Raw genomic sequence first — 17,364 nt, 5'->3', positions numbered from 1 at the left:
CTGGCCACTGGAATTTACCCCCATCAAACCATATATTTTTGAAAAGTAGACACCCTAGGGTATTTCAAATGCTGGTATTTTAACACTTTCCATGCACTAATTCAACCACTAGTCTTTGTCAAACTTTTGGGTAGTCATTTTTTTGTGTTATTTTTCACACACATTGTACTTTAGGCATGTATTTTCAGTTCCTATTATGTGTTACTGCCAAAAACCACCTCAATATGTGTTCAACAACATCTCCTGAGTACAGTGATACCACCTATGTATAGGTGTGTCGAGTTCTCTGGGGGCTAAATGGCCTTATTTTTAGGTAGTGCATTCCAGTTTTTCAACTTGGAATTTTCACATCGGTCATCATGCACCCATGTCCTATTTGGGACATTTCTGAAGCTGGCCAATGGAATTTACCCCCATCAAACCATATATTTTTGAAAAGTAGACACCCTAGGGATTTTCAAATGCTGATATTTTTACACTTTCCATGCACTAATTCAACCACCAGTCTTTGTCAAACTTTTGGGTAGTCATTTTTTTGTGTTATTTTTCACACACATTGTACTTTAGGCATGGATTTTCAGTTCCTGTTATGTGTTACTGCCAAAAAACACCTCAATATGTGTTCAACAACCTCTCCTGAGTACAGTGATACCACCCATGTATAGGTGTGTTGGGTTCTCTGGGGGCTAAAAGGCCTTATTTTTAGGAAGCCCATTCCATTTTTTCCACTTTGAATTTTCACATCCCATGCACCCATGTCCTATTTAAGACATTTCTGAAGCCGGCCAATGTAATTTACCTCAATCAAACCATATATTTTTGAAAAGTAGACTTCCTATGGTATTTCAAATGCAGGTATTTTAACACTTTGCATGCACTAATTTAACCACTAGTCTTTGTCAAACTATTGGGCATTCATATTTTTGTGTTATTGTTCACATACATTGTACTTTAGACATGGATTCACAGCTCCTGTTATGTGTTACTACCAAAGAAGACACCAATATGTGGTCACCAACATCTCCTGAGTTTAGTGATACCACCTATGCATAGGTTTGGTGGCTTGTTTGGGGGGTGCAATGCCAAATGTCTGACATGCGTTTGTGATTTTTTTTCACATTTAACATATTTTCTTTGCCTATCGTCTTTTTGGGGGGTCTTTTAACATACCCCAATTTATTTGTTTTCCATGAATGTGCATATATTTGAAAAGTTGACACCCCAAGGTATTGTATATGGTGTGCTTTGATGCCTTTGAAGCAACCGTTTTAGCCCAAAAAATTGAAAGTGTATGGTGGTTATTTTTCAATTTTAATTTTTACAGACACATTGCTTTTTGACTATGATTTAGGAGAGACTGTTGTAAGTTATTGCAAAAGAATACTTCAGGTTGTTTTCTGCAAGGCACCCTGAGTACACCTATGCCCACCATGCATAGGTTTGCCAGGATTTTGGGAAGGTTATGTTACAATGTTATGACTTGTGATTTTAGTTATTAACACTGAGAGTATTTCTTCTGATAGGCCTATCTTTAGTTTGTGGCCTATCGCATACCCCACTTTTATTTATTGCCATGAAAGTGTATATTTCTCCAACATAGGTGTGTCCGGTCCACGGCGTCATCCTTACTTGTGGGATATTCTCTTCCCCAACAGGAAATGGCAAAGAGCCCAGCAAAGCTGGTCACATGATCCCTCCTAGGCTCCGCCTACCCCAGTCATTCTCTTTGCCGTTGTACAGGCAACATCTCCACGGAGATGGCTTAGAGTTTTTTAGTGTTTAACTGTAGTTTTTATTATTCAATCAAGAGTTTGTTATTTTGAAATAGTGCTGGTATGTACTATTTACTCAGAAACAGAAAAGAGATGAAGATTTCTGTTTGTATGAGGAAAATGATTTTAGCAACCGTCACTAAAATCCATGGCTGTTCCACACAGGACTGTTGAGAGCAATTAACTTCAGTTGGGGGAACAGTGTGCAGTCTCTTGCTGCTTGAGGTATGACACATTCTAACAAGACGATGTAATGCTGGAAGCTGTCATTTTCCCTATGGGATCCGGTAAGCCATGTTTATTACGATCGTAAATAAGGGCTTCACAAGGGCTTATTAAGACTGTAGACTTTATTTGGGCTAAATCGATTCATTATTAACATATATTTAGCCTTGAGGAATCATTTTATCTGGGTATTTTGATATATTGATATCGGCAGGCACTGTATTAAACACCTTATTCTTTAGGGGCTTTCCCAAAGCATAAGCAGAGCCTCATTTTCGCGCCGGTGTTGCGCACTTGTTTTTGAGAGGCATGGCATGCAGTCGCATGTGAGAGGAGCTCTGATACTTAGAAAGGACTTTCTGAAGGCGTCATTTGGTATCGTATTCCCCTTTGGGCTTGGTTGGGTCTCAGCAAAGCAGATACCAGGGACTGTAAAGGGGTTAAAGTTCAAAACGGCTCCGGTTCCGTTATTTTATGGGTTAAAGCTTCCAAATTTGGTGTGCAATACTTTTAAGGCTTTAAGACACTGTGGTGAAATTTGAACAATTCCTTCATGTTTTTTCGCAATTGCAGTAATAAAGTGTGTTCAGTTTAAAATTTAAAGTGACAGTAACGGTTTTATTTTAAAACGTTTTTTGTACTTTGTTATCAAGTTTATGCCTGTTTAACATGTCTGAACTACCAGATAGACTGTGTTCTGAATGTGGGGAAGCCAGAATTCCTATTCATTTAAATAAATGTGATTTATGTGAAAATGACAATGATGCCCAAGATGATTCCTCAAGTGAGGGGAGTAAGCATGGTACTGCATCATTCCCTCCTTCGTCTACACGAGTCTTGCCCACTCAGGAGGCCCCTAGTACATCTAGCGCGCCAATACTCCTTACTATGCAACAATTAACGGCTGTAATGGATAATTCTGTCAAAAACATTTTAGCCAAAATGAACACTTATCAGCGTAAGCGCGGCTGCTCTGTTTTAGATACTGAAGAGCATGACGACGCTGATAATAATATTTCTGAAGGGCCCCTAACCCAGTCTGATGGGGCCAGGGAGGTTTTGTCTGAGGGAGAAATTACTGATTCAGGGAACATTTCTCAACAGGCTGAACCTGATGTGATTGCATTTAAATTTAAGTTGGAACATCTCCGCATTCTGCTTAAGGAGGTATTATCCACTCTGGATGATTGTGACAAGTTGGTCATCCCAGAGAAACTATGTAAAATGGACAAGTTCCTAGAGGTGCCGGGGCTCCCAGAAGCTTTTCCTATACCCAAGCGGGTGGCGGACATTGTTAATAAAGAATGGGAAAGGCCCGGTATTCCTTTCGTCCCTCCCCCCATATTTAAAAAATTGTTTCCTATGGTCGACCCCAGAAAGGACTTATGGCAGACAGTCCCCAAGGTCGAGGGAGCGGTTTCCACTTTAAACAAACGCACCACTATACCCATAGAGGATAGTTGTGCTTTCAAAGATCCTATGGATAAAAAATTAGAAGGTTTGCTTAAAAAGATGTTTGTTCAGCAAGGTTACCTTCTACAACCTATTTCATGCATTGTCCCTGTCGCTACAGCCGCATGTTTCTGGTTTGATGATCTGATAAAGGCGGTCGATAGTGATTCTCCTCCTTTGGAGGAGATTATGGACAGAATCAATGCTCTCAAATTGGCTAATTCTTTCACCCTAGACGCCACTTTGCAATTGGCTAGGTTAGCGGCTAAGAATTCTGGGTTTGCTATTGTGGCGCGCAGAGCGCTTTGGTTGAAATCTTGGTCGGCTGATGCGTCTTCCAAGAACAAGCTACTTAACATTCCTTTCAAGGGGAAAACGCTGTTTGGCCCTGACTTGAAAGAGATTATCTCTGATATCACTGGGGGTAAGGGCCACGCCCTTCCTCAGGATCGGCCTTTCAAGGCCAAAAATAAACCTAATTTTCGTCCCTTTCGTAGAAACGGACCAGCCCAAGGTGCTACGTCCTCTAAGCAAGAGGGTAATACTTCTCAAGCCAAGCCAGCTTGGAGACCAATGCAAGGCTGGAACAAGGGAAAGCAGGCCAAGAAACCTGCCACTGCTACCTAGACAGCATGAAATGTTGGCCCCCGATCCGGGACCGGATCTGGTGGGGGGCAGACTCTCTCTCTTCGCTCAGGCTTGGGCAAGAGATGTTCTGGATCCTTGGGCGCTAGAAATAGTCTCCCAAGGTTATCTTCTGGAATTCAAGGGACTTCCCCCAAGGGGGAGGTTCCACAGGTCTCAGTTGTCTTCAGACCACATAAAAAGACAGGCATTCTTACATTGTGTAGAAGACCTGTTAAAAATGGGAGTGATTCATCCTGTTCCATTAAGAGAACAAGGGATGGGGTTCTACTCCAATCTGTTCACAGTTCCCAAAAAAGAGGGAACGTTCAGACCAATCTTAGATCTCAAGATCTTAAACAAGTTTCTCAAGGTTCCATCGTTCAAGATGGAAACCATTCGAACTATTCTTCCTTCCATCCAGGAAGGTCAATTCATGACCACGGTGGATTTAAAGGATGCGTATCTACATATTCCTATCCACAAGGAACATCATCGGTTCCTAAGGTTCGCATTCCTGGACAAACATTACCAGTTCGTGGCGCTTCCTTTCGGATTGGCCACTGCTCCAAGGATTTTCACAAAGGTACTAGGGTCCCTTCTAGCTGTGCTAAGACCAAGGGGCATTGCTGTAGTACCTTACTTGGACGACATTCTGATTCAAGCGTCGTCCCTTCTTCAAGCAAAGGCTCACACGGACATTGTCCTGGCCTTTCTCAGATCTCACGGATGGAAAGTGAACGTGGAAAAGAGTTCTCTATCCCCGTCAACAAGGGTTCCCTTCTTGGGAACAATAATAGACTCCTTAGAAATGAGGATTTTTCTGACAGAGGCCAGAAAAACAAAACTTCTAGACTCTTGTCGGATACTTCATTCCGTTCCTCTTCCTTCCATAGCTCAGTGCATGGAAGTGATCGGGTTGATGGTAGCGGCAATGGACATAGTTCCTTTTGCGCGCATTCATCTAAGACCATTACAACTGTGCATGCTCAGTCAGTGGAATGGGGACTATACAGACTTGTCTCCGAAGATACAAGTAAATCAGAGGACCAGAGATTCACTCCGTTGGTGGCTGTCCCTGGACAACCTGTCACAAGGGATGACATTCCGCAGACCAGAGTGGGTCATTGTCACGACCGACGCCAGTCTGATAGGCTGGGGCGCGGTCTGGGGATCCCTGAAAGCTCAGGGTCTTTGGTCTCGGGAAGAATCTCTTCTACCGATAAACATTCTGGAACTGAGAGCGATATTCCATGCTCTCAAGGCTTGGCCTCAGCTAGCGAGGGCCAAGTTCATACGGTTTCAATCAGACAACATGACAACTGTTGCGTACATCAACCATCAGGGGGGAACATGGAGTTCCCTAGCGATGGAAGAAGTGACCAAAATCATTCTATGGGCGGAGTCTCACTCCTGCCACCTGTCTGCTATCCACATCCCAGGAGTGGAAAATTGGGAAGCGGACTTTCTGAGTCGTCAGACATTGCATCCGGGGGAGTGGGAACTCCATCCGGAAATCTTTGCCCAAGTCACTCAGCTGTGGGGCATTCCAGACATGGATCTGATGGCCTCTCGTCAGAACTTCAAGGTTCCTTGCTACGGGTCCAGATCCAGGGATCCCAAGGCGGCTCTAGTGGATGCACTAGTAGCACCTTGGACCTTCAAACTAGCTTATGTGTTCCCGCCGTTTCCTCTCATCCCCAGGCTGGTAGCCAGGATCAATCAGGAGAGGGCGTCGGTGATCTTGATAGCTCCTGCGTGGCCACACAGGACTTGGTATGCAGATCTGGTGAATATGTCATCGGCTCCACCTTGGAAGCTACCTTTGAGACGAGACCTTCTTGTTCAGGGTCCGTTCGAACATCCGAATCTGGTTTCACTCCAGCTGACTGCTTGGAGATTGAACGCTTGATTTTATCGAAGCGAGGGTTCTCAGATTCTGTTATCGATACTCTTGTTCAGGCCAGAAAGCCTGTAACTAGAAAGATTTACCACAAAATTTGGAAAAAATATATCTGTTGGTGTGAATCTAAAGGATTCCCTTGGGACAAGGTTAAGATTCCTAGGATTCTATCCTTCCTTCAAGAAGGATTGGAAAAGGGTTTATCTGCAAGTTCCCTGAAGGGACAGATTTCTGCCTTGTCGGTGTTACTTCACAAAAAACTGGCTGCTGTGCCAGATGTTCAAGCCTTTGTTCAGGCTCTGGTTAGAATTAAGCCTGTTTACAAACCTTTGACTCCTCCTTGGAGTCTCAATTTAGTTCTTTCAGTTCTTCAGGGGGTTCCGTTTGAACCCTTGCATTCCGTTGATATTAAGTTATTATCTTGGAAAGTTTTGTTTTTAGTTGCAATTTCTTCTGCCAGAAGAGTTTCAGAATTATCTGCTCTGCAGTGTTCTCCTCCTTATCTGGTGTTTCATGCAGATAAGGTGGTTTTACGTACTAAACCTGGTTTTCTTCCAAAAGTTGTTTCTAACAAAAACATTAACCAGGAGATTATCGTACCTTCTCTGTGTCCGAAACCAGTTTCAAAGAAGGAACGTCTGTTGCACACTTTGGATGTTGTTCGCGCTCTAAAATTCTATTTAGATGCTACAAAGGATTTTAGACAAACATCTTCCTTGTTTGTTGTTTATTCCGGTAAAAGGAGAGGTCAAAAAGCAACTTCTACCTCTCTCTCTTTTTGGATTAAAAGCATCATCAGATTGGCTTACGAGACTGCCGGACGGCAGCCTCCCGAAAGAATCACAGCTCATTCCACTAGGGCTGTGGCTTCCACATGGGCCTTCAAGAACGAGGCTTCTGTTGATCAGATATGTAGGGCAGCGACTTGGTCTTCACTGCACACTTTTACCAAATTTTACAAGTTTGATACTTTTGCTTCTTCTGAGGCTATTTTTGGGAGAAAGGTTTTGCAAGCCGTGGTGCCTTCCATTTAGGTGACCTGATTTGCTCCCTCCCTTCATCCGTGTCCTAAAGCTTTGGTATTGGTTCCCACAAGTAAGGATGACGCCGTGGACCGGACACACCTATGTTGGAGAAAACAGAATTTATGTTTACCTGATAAATTACTTTCTCCAACGGTGTGTCCGGTCCACGGCCCGCCCTGGTTTTTTTAATCAGGTCTGATAATTTATTTTCTTTAACTACAGTCACCACGGTACCATATGGTTTCTCCTATGCAAATATTCCTCCTTAACGTCGGTCGAATGACTGGGGTAGGCGGAGCCTAGGAGGGATCATGTGACCAGCTTTGCTGGGCTCTTTGCCATTTCCTGTTGGGGAAGAGAATATCCCACAAGTAAGGATGACGCCGTGGACCGGACACACCGTTGGAGAAAGTAATTTATCAGGTAAACATAAATTCTGTTTTTTTAAATGTTGACACCCCAAGGTATTGTATATGGTGTGCTTTGATGCCTTTGAAGCAACCGTTTTAGCCCAAAAAATTGGAGAAAGTGTATGGTGGTAATTTTTCAATTTTCATTTTTACAGACACATTGCTTTTTGACTATGATTTAGGAGAGACTGTTGTAAGTTATTACAAAAACATACTTCAGGTTGTTTTTTGCAAGGCACCCTGAGAACACCTATGTCCCCCATGCATAGGTTTGACAGGGGTTTTGGTTAAAAAAAAAAAACAGGCCCAATTTTAGAAAAAAATAGAGTAGTGAAATGTAAAAATCTGGCAAAGTAAAAGTAAAAAAAAAAAAAAAAAAAAACCCATCTAACAGTAAACATAACCAAAAAAAAATATATATATAACACCAAATGTATTTATTTTTTTAAAAAATTGACCATTGTATGGTACCGCTTGAAGCAGTCCCCAATGCAGAGTGCAGGCTGTCCAGGGCAATCAGGACAGTGATATATGGTGTCCCTTCTCTTCCCCCTCTTGGTACAGACTGCATTTTTTTTGTGGTTTCTGCTTTGCGGCAGTAGGGGGGATTTTAAAAATAAAATGAGTAGCCCCAACTCTGCTCTCTCCCATCACCGCCCGGGGAGCAGGTGCATCATGGTACAAAATCCCAGTAATAATCTGGAGCTGAAACTGTAAAAAAGTTTTTTTAACTCTGGGGTTTGCTTTTTTGAACAACAAAAAAGCGTTGTGGGTTGCAATCTGCATTAGGTAAATTGCAAACTTTTTGTACAAGGCCCTTGTCTTCAGCATAATTAGGTAGGGCTGCAGCAGCTGATCAGCCAGATCAACCCCACCCATATGCCGGTTATAAGATTTGATGCACACTGGCTTCCTTATGATCTCAGCTCTGCCACGTACAGAAACCGCCACCGTCCTCTCTGTGTGGATGGTGGTAAGAAGGTATACATCCTTCTTGTCTCTGTACTTAAGTGCCAACAGCTCCTCTTGGCTCTGAGCTGAGGTCTCCCCCCTTCGTAGCCGGGTGCGTACAAGTTGTCCTGGGAAACCTGCGCGGTTCTTTTTAATTGTACCGCAAGCTACTGTATCAAAGCAATACAGTAGCTTGAACAAAAGGACACTTGTATAAAAATTGTCTAAGTACAAGTGATACCCTTTGTTCATTAGGGGTAATATCAGGTCCCAGACAATCTTGCCAGTGGTTCCCATATGTTCTGGGCAACCTGGAGGGTCAAGGTGGCTATCCTTTCCCTCATACACCCGGAAGGCCTGAGTATACCCAGTCTCGCTGTCACAGAGCTTATACACCTTTACCCCATATCTGGAGCGTTTGGAAGGAATATACTGCTTGAATCCCAGCCTTCCCTTATACTTCATTAGGGATTCATCAACGCATATATTCCTTCCAGGTGTATAAGCCTCTGCAAACCTGGCAGAAAAGTGGGTTATCAGGGGGCGGATTTTATACAGCCTGTCAAATTGGGGATGCTCCCTAGGGGGGCACAGGCTGTTGTCGCTGAAGTGCATGAAATGCAGAATCATTTCATACCTCTTCCTCGACATAGTCTGGGAGAAAATGGGGGTAGAGCAGATGGGGCTAGTACTCCAGTAGGAGCGAATGGAGGGTTTCTTTATGATGCCCATCAGCATAGTCAATGCCCAGAATTTTTTTAATTCTGGCACATTGATGGGGGCCCATTGCTGCTTTGCCAAATATGTTCCAGGCTTTGCAGCACGGAACTGATGGGCATATAAATTAGTTTGGGCGACAATGTTCCCCAATATATCATCGCCCAGAAACACTTCCAGAAACTGCTGGGGGCTAAAACCTGCCACATCTATATTTATGCCAGCATTTGCTGTGAAGGGTGGGATATCTGGCCTCTGGAGATGAGGCGTTACCCACTCTTCAGCAGCAATGGCAGCAACACGCCTCCTTCTGGCAGGGGGGCTAGCAGCCACAGATACATCACTATCAGTTGAGACTGCATCTAGTGATGTATCTGAGCACATGGCAGGGTCAAAATTGGGGTCTGAGTCAGAAATAGAGGCATCTGACTCCGACGCAAGGATGGCATACGCCTCCTCAGCACTATATCTTTTCTGTGACATTTTTGTATCTGTCACAGAAAACAATTACTAAAAAAAATTAAATTAACTAAATTAATTAACTAAATGAACTAGCAAAAAAGTACAGCTATGCTACTGCCAGTGATTTATAGCGATCACTGGCAAGCTAGGGGTTAATGGCTCTGAAAATTAAATTAAATTAACTAAATGTTTCTGAAAAGAGCCTTTGGGTTTTTAAAAAAATTACAACAACAAAATTAACCCCTAAAAAAATGCACAGACAGCAAAAAAGTACAGCTATGCAACTGCCAGTGATTTATAGTGATCACTGGCAAGCTAGGGGTTAATGGCTCTGAAAATTAAATTAAATTAACTAAATGTTTCTTAAAAGAGCCTTTGGGTTTTTAAAAAATTACAACAACAAAATTAACCCCTAAAAATATGCACAGACAGCAAAAAAGTACAGCTATGCAACTGCCAGTGATTTATAGCGATCACTGGCAAGCTAGGGGTTAATGGCTCTGAAAATTAAATTAAATTAACTAAATGTTTCTGAAAAGAGCCTTTGGGTTTTTAAAAAATTACAACAACAAAATTAACCCCTAAAAAAATGCACAGACAGCAAAAAAGTACAGCTATGCAACTGCCAGTGATTTATAGCGATCACTGGCAAGCCAGGGGTTAATGGCTCTGAAAATTAAATTAAATAAATTAATTAACTAAATTAACTAGCAAAAAAGTACAGCTATGCTACTGCCAGTGATTTATAGAGATCACTGGCAAGCTAGGGGTTAATGGCTCTGAAAATTAAATTAAATTAACTAAATGTTTCTGAAAAGAGCCTTTGGGTTTTTAAAAAATTACAACAACAAAATTAACCCCTAAAAAAATGCACAGACAGCAAAAAAGTACAGCTATGCAACTGCCAGTGATTTATAGCGATCACTGGCAAGCTAGGGGTTAATGGCTCTGAAAATTAAATTAAATTAACTAAATGTTTCTGAAAAGAGCCTTTGGGTTTTTAAAAAATTACAACAACAAAATTAACCCCTAAAAAATGCACAGACAGCAAAAAAGTACAGCTATGCAACTGCCAGTGATTTATAGAGATCACTGGCAAGCTAAGGGTTAATGGCTCTGAAAATTAAATTAACTAAATGTTTCTGAAAAGAGCCTTTGGGTTTTTAAAAAATTACAACAACAAAATTAACCCCTAAAAAAATGCACAGACAGCAAAATGCAGCAAAAAAAAAAGTGCACCTATGCTACTGCCAGTGATATATAGTGATCACTGGCAAGCTAGGGGTTAATGGCTCTGAAAAGAGCCTTTGGTTCTATATTTTTTAACAAATAAAAGAAATAAATCTCTCTCTCTGCTAAATACAGGTCTCTCTCTCTCTCTCCAACAAAATGGCAAGTGAGGAGAGGGAGGGAGATCCACACTGATCATAGTCAATATTTACAAATATTGACTTGATCAGACAAATGGAGTATTTTATTATTATTATTTTTTTTGGGTGGGAGGCTCAGATTGGGTGACCCTAGCTTGCCCCTATGATGAGGCAGGCTAGGGACACCCCCAGAGGCCCCATGATGCACTGGGCATCGCCATCTTGGATGCCTAGTGAAGGGGGAGGGGGGGCTATTTGGGCTTTTTTTTTTTTTTTTATCCGTTTTTTTTTTTTTTTTAATTTATTATTTAATAACCAACTAAGTGCCTCGACCCACCGAGGCACTTAGCACACAAGCAGAGCATCGGAAGCGTGTCAGATCGCTTCCGATGCTCTGAAACACTGCCGGGCTCCACGTGGAGCGAAACCGGAAGTGATCACTCGTGGGGGAGTGATCAATCCGGTCCCGGCACTCGGGAACAGTATTGCAGGATGCCTAGACATCAAGGCAAGCCTATAGAAAATATACAAATTTAACAGCGCTAACCACTAATGTAGGTTGATCAATTCCACATAGATTAAGACAATAATTACAAACAAAAAATCAATGATAGTGTAAAACACTAAAAGGTTAAGTATACAATGTAAAACCTATAATACATATAAACTAACAATGAAAAATAATAATAATAATACAAAATACTGCCAATTATACACTAATGCTTCCCAAAAATGAAAAGCAACAAGAAAACCACAATGAGAATAATTAAAATTAAATGCAATAAAATACGAGACCTGCTGCTGCTGCTTTACCGGTGGTGTCCTGCGTGCCTCCCGGAGTATAATAGAATCCCAAAGATTTGTGAAAAAACAAAGCGCAAACAGACTCAAGTGTAGATAGATAAGGCGCAAAATACCACGCTAATGTATTACACTTACAGTGTTAAAAGTTTAATCAGGCGTTTATTAAAAAAACATCAAGGTTTCAGATGTATCAGCCAACACAATAAGAACAATGTCAGTCCGTGAAACTGTGCGAGTCCCTCAGGATAGTCGTCACAGAACAAGATGGTTCAGTTCCTTGCTGGCTTCCGTAGTCGCGGCTCTGGTAGCAATGTCCGTAGAAAAGTATCAGGTGTCAGTGAATTCTCCCACAGAGCACTACGGGTCCTCAGATAGTCCAAAATTGACCCCAACGCGTTTCAACCGCTAACGTGCGGCCTTTCTCAAGAGGTAGGATGAATAATAGGTCCTACGGTGCAAGCGTATTTATAGCACATAATCGTATTTCATTGGTCCCATATCGGCTGGGTATTTCCAAGGTCTCTAAATGTTTTTCTACTTGCATTCGTATGAAACTGAAACATAACTTATGATATGTGAAAAATAAGAACAAAATTTCATGCTTAATATGAATAATATTCTAAAAACATACTAAAATTAAACACAGGATCGATATTTAATTTAATTTAATATATTGGCATTCAATAGTTAGTATAAAAAAAAACAAAAAAAAAAAAACTGATAAATGAATAGAGAAACTAATAAATGAATAAAAAGTGACCGAAATAATAAATGCAATTATAATTGGACTATGTGTTGATATTATAAGAAATGGATATATATATAAATATGTGAACACAAAACACATGAAAGAATACATAGAAAAACGTAAAAATTATTCTTAGGAACTTCATATATAAACATATAAAAATAAAAATAAAATAAAATACACTGTATATATAATAATATGTAAAAAGATCAAAACTTGATTACCAGGAAAATAGATAACTAAATTAATTCACTAAACTAACCTATATAATTATTGTATTAATGGTATGAATTAGGAATTAAGGGGAAAAAATCCTAATATTGTGCAGTTTCTGTAACAATTGTTAGCTTAATAGATCAGTAGTGATAGGGCTAGCTGTGAGACTTATTGTTTTCATAATAATCATTTTCTAATTTTAGTAGTTTTTAATCTTAGGATTTTTTCCCCTTAATTCCTAATTCATACCATTAATACAATAATTTTATATCTCTAGTAAGAGAATGGCTGTTCCTCCTTATATATAGGTTAGTTTAGTGAATTAATTTAGTTATCTATTTTCCTGGTAATCAAGTTTTGATCTTTTTACATATTATTATATATACAGTGTATTTTATTTTATTTTTATTTTTATATGTTTATATATGAAGTTCCTAAGAATAATTTTTACGTTTTTCTATGTATTCTTTCATGTGTTTTGTGTTCACATATTTATATATATATCCATTTCTTATAATATCAACACATAGTCCAATTATAATTGCATTTATTATTTCGGTCACTTTTTATTCATTTATTAGTTTCTCTATTCATTTATCATTTTTTTTGTTTTTTTTTGTTTTTATACTAACTATTGAATGCCAATATATTAAATTAATTAAATATCGATCCTGTGTTTAATTTTAGTATGTTATATATATTAAGCATGAAATTTTGTTCTTATTTTTCACATATCATAAGTTATGTTTCAGTTTCATACGAATGCAAGTAGAAAAACATTTAGAGACCTTGGAAATACCCAGCCGATATGGGACCAATGAAATACGATTATGTGCTATAAATACACTTGCACCGTAGGACCTATTATTCATCCTACCTCTTGAGAAAGACCGCAAGTTAGCGGTTGAAACGCGTTGGGGTCAATTTTGGACTATCTGAGGACCCGTAGTGCTCTGTGGGAGAATTCACTGACACCTGATACTTTTCTACGGACATTGCTACCAGAGCCGCGACTACGGAAGCCAGCAAGGAACTGAACCATCTTGTTCTGTGACGACTATCCTGAGGGACTCGCACAGTTTCACGGACTGACATTGTTCTTATTGTGTTGGCTGATACATCTGGAACCTTGATGTTTTTTTAATAAACGCCTGATTAAACTTTTAACACTGTAAGTGTAATACATTAGCGTGGTATTTTGCGCCTTATCTATCTACACTTGAGTCTGTTTGCGCTTTGTTTTTTCACAGATCTTTGGAATCAAGGCAAGCCTGCAATACTGTTAGAGCAGCTGGAAGCGATTTCGATCGCTTCCAGTGCTCTGTTAAACCGACGACGTATGCCATACGTCCTCTGTCGTTAAGTGCTTTTTTATTGAGGACGTATGGCATACGTCGTCGGTCGTTTAGGGGTTAAGGTTGGAGGATACCGGTAGGGATTCAGCCTCTATTTTGAATTAAAGTTTTCAGGAGATCTTTGATGATGAGAGAGAGACGCTCAGGAGAATACTCTTATCTTCTCTATAATTGTGACTTCATCTTGATAGCTATTATTCAACTGGTATCACCATGTTAGGTGGTTATATGATAAGCGTTATAAAGCTGTGCCCCTGAGACATGTATTTTTTTTTTTTTTTTATAGTGCGTCATTAAGGCTGTGATTGCTATGCTTTTTTTTTTTTTTTTTTTGAGACCTCGTGAGCTATACTTAATTGCTGCCACTTGATTTCCACTGGGAGATGGCTATAATTAATTATTTCTTAAGCCTTTATTTCAGGTCCGGTTTTTATCGTCCTGTATTTAGTGCCGGATTGTGTCCTTTGCGCTTATTGGAGTTGCGGTCTTTGAGGTCTCCGCTTATAGAAAAGCGTGTGGTGGAAATTGTCAGCGGGTGGTGGCATCCGACTTCCTCTCACTTATATGGTGCTCACGGAGGTCTCTCAAGCCTATAAAGACTCTGATGTGTGTATAATGGTTTCCTTTGTCTCTGGGGATAATTTAAGACAGAAATCAAGTGTACTGTGTCCCATTAGTCTGCCATTTTTACAGCGTCTTGCTGGAGCTCAGAGATTAAGCAGCCAACTTGACACTTTTCTTTTTAAAGGGACAGTCAACTCAAATTTGTTTTATTGTTTAGAAAGATAGATAATCCCTTTATTACCCATTCCCTAGTTTTGCACAGAAACTGTTAAATCAATATCCTTTTTACCTTTGTGATTACCTTGTTTCTAAGCATCTTCTGACTGCCCCTTGATCACATGAATTTAAATGTTTTATCTATTGACTTGCATTTAGGCCAATTAGTGCTGTGTTGTTAGAATCCACAGGCGTCAGCACAAAGTTATCTATATGGCTCACATGAACTAGCTTCCCCTGTTGTGAAAAGAAAATACAAAAGCATGGGATCATGGGGGGCTGTCTTTAGGTACTTAGAAACAAAAATTTAGAGGTTTAAAGCTTATAAAGTATATTAATATGACCATGTTGGCTGTGCAAATCTGGGGAGTGGGTAGTAAAGGCGTTATCTATCTTTTTAAAAAATAACAATTTTTGTGATGACTGTCCCTTTAAATCATCATCCATTTTCTCAGTGTTTATGTACATTTTGAAAGAAACGGCAGCAAAAAGTAACTTAAGCTATGTTCACTTTTTCTAACATTCAGCATTGTCATTTTGATTAAATGTTTATTATTATAGTGTGGATAATTGTTTTGTTTTCTAGATCTACCTACAGTGGAAGAATTGATGCAGCCTATTAGAGCAGTTTCTGATCAGGATTCTGAACTGCAATCTATGAGGTAATTTGCAGTGTAACCAACAAGGAAATATGTAAATAGATAACACAAGTGCACCACATGGCCTAGTATAGTCCATATATAGTATATTAATAAAAAAAATGAGAGAGTGACACTTGCATCAAAACTGCACCCCCAGACTGGAACTTCACAGTCGCCAGATGTTCTCCTGTTCTGAATGTTATCTGTGCTCAGCTTTATAATATAACTTCTCTTGAGTGGACTGTTACTAATATTGCATTAGAATTTTATGTGTTTGAGAGATTGTCTTTTATATATATATATATATATATATATATATATATATATATATATATATATATATATATATATATATATATACAGTCGTATGCAAAAGTTTAGGCACCCCTGACAAATTCCATGATTTTCATTTATAAATAATTGGGTGTTTGGATCAGCAATTTCATTTTGATCTATCAAATAACTGAAGGACACATTAATATTTCAGTAGTGAAATGAGGTTTATTGGATTAACAGAAAATGTGCAATATGCATCAAAATGAAATTAGACAGGTGCATAAATATGGGCACCCTTGTCATTTTGTTGATTTGAATGCCTGTAACTACCTAGCACTGATTAATGGGAACACACAATTGGTTTGGTGAGCACATTAAGCCTTGAACTTCATAGACAGGTGCATTCAATCATGAGAAAAGGTATTTAATGTGGCCAATTGCAAGTTGTTGTTCTCTTTGACTCTCCTCTGAAGAGTGGCAATATGGGGGCCTCAAAACAACTATCAAATGACCTGAAAACAAAGATTGTTCAACATTATGGTTTAGGGGAAGGCTGCAAAAAGCTATCGCAGAGATTTAAGCTGTCAGTGTCCACTGTGAGGAACATAGTGAGGAAATGGAAGACCACAGGCACAGTTCTTGTTAAGGACAGAAGTGGCAGGCCAAGTAAAATATCGGAGAGGCAAAGGATGGTTAGAATGGTCAAAAACAGCCCACAGACCACCTCTAAAGACCTACAACATCATCTTGCTGCAGATGGTGTCACTGTGCAATGTTCACTAACACACATTTGAACAAGCCAGCTTCATTTTCGAAGAAGGTGCTGTGGACTGATGAAACAAAGATTGAGTTATTTGGTCATATCAGGGGGCATTATTCATGGCGGCAAAAGAACACAGCGTTCCAAGACAAACACTTGCTACCCACAGTAAAATTTGGTGGATGTTGCATCATGCTATGGGGCTGTGTGGCCAGTGCCGGTACCGGGAATCTTGTTTAAGTTGAGGGTCGCATGGATTCCACTCAATATCAGCAGATACTTGAGAATAATGTTAAGGAATCAGTCACAAAGTTGAAGTTACGCCGAGGCTGGATATTTTAACAAGACGACCCAAAACACTGCTCAAAATCTACTTTGGCATTTATGCAGAGGAACAAGTACAATGTTCTGGAATTGCCATCCCAGTCCCCAGACCTGAATATCATTGAAAATCTGTGGAGTGATTTGAAGCGGGCTGTCCATGCTCGGCAACCATCAAACCTAACTGAACTGGAGATGTTTTGCAAGAAGGAATGGTCCAAAATACCTTCATCCAGAATCCAGACATTGATTACAGGCTATAGGAAGCGTCTAGAGGCTGTTGGGGTGCCCACATTTATGCACCTGTCTAATTTAGTTTTGATGCATATTGCACATTTTCTATTAATCCAATAAACCTCATTTCACTACTGAAATATTACTGTGTCCTTCAGTTATTTGATAGATCAAAATTAATTTGCTGATCCAAACATCCAATTATCTATAAATTTAAATCATGAAAATTGTCAGGGGCGCCTAAACTTTTGCATACGACTGTTATATATATATATATATATATATATATATATATATATGTGTGTGTATGTGTATATA

The 17,364-nt window shown here is 39.7% G+C and overlaps 1 protein-coding gene across 1 annotated transcript in view; it reads left to right on the top strand.

Moving 5' to 3' along the window:
• Positions 1-17,364, top strand: part of CEP162 (centrosomal protein 162) — a 450,005-nt gene that overhangs the window by 121,440 nt on the left and 311,201 nt on the right. Inside the window, exon 11 of the mRNA XM_053710490.1 lies at positions 15,401-15,476. Within this exon, the coding sequence (XP_053566465.1) occupies positions 15,401-15,476 (76 nt within the window). The remainder of the gene's footprint in view (positions 1-15,400; positions 15,477-17,364) is intronic.

The sequence above is a fragment of the Bombina bombina genome, chromosome 4 (assembly GCF_027579735.1).
Source record: "Bombina bombina isolate aBomBom1 chromosome 4, aBomBom1.pri, whole genome shotgun sequence".
Taxonomy (NCBI): Eukaryota; Metazoa; Chordata; class Amphibia; order Anura; family Bombinatoridae; genus Bombina; species Bombina bombina.
Note: the sequence above shows the minus strand (reverse complement) of the source record. Positions and strands in the feature narration are given on the sequence as shown.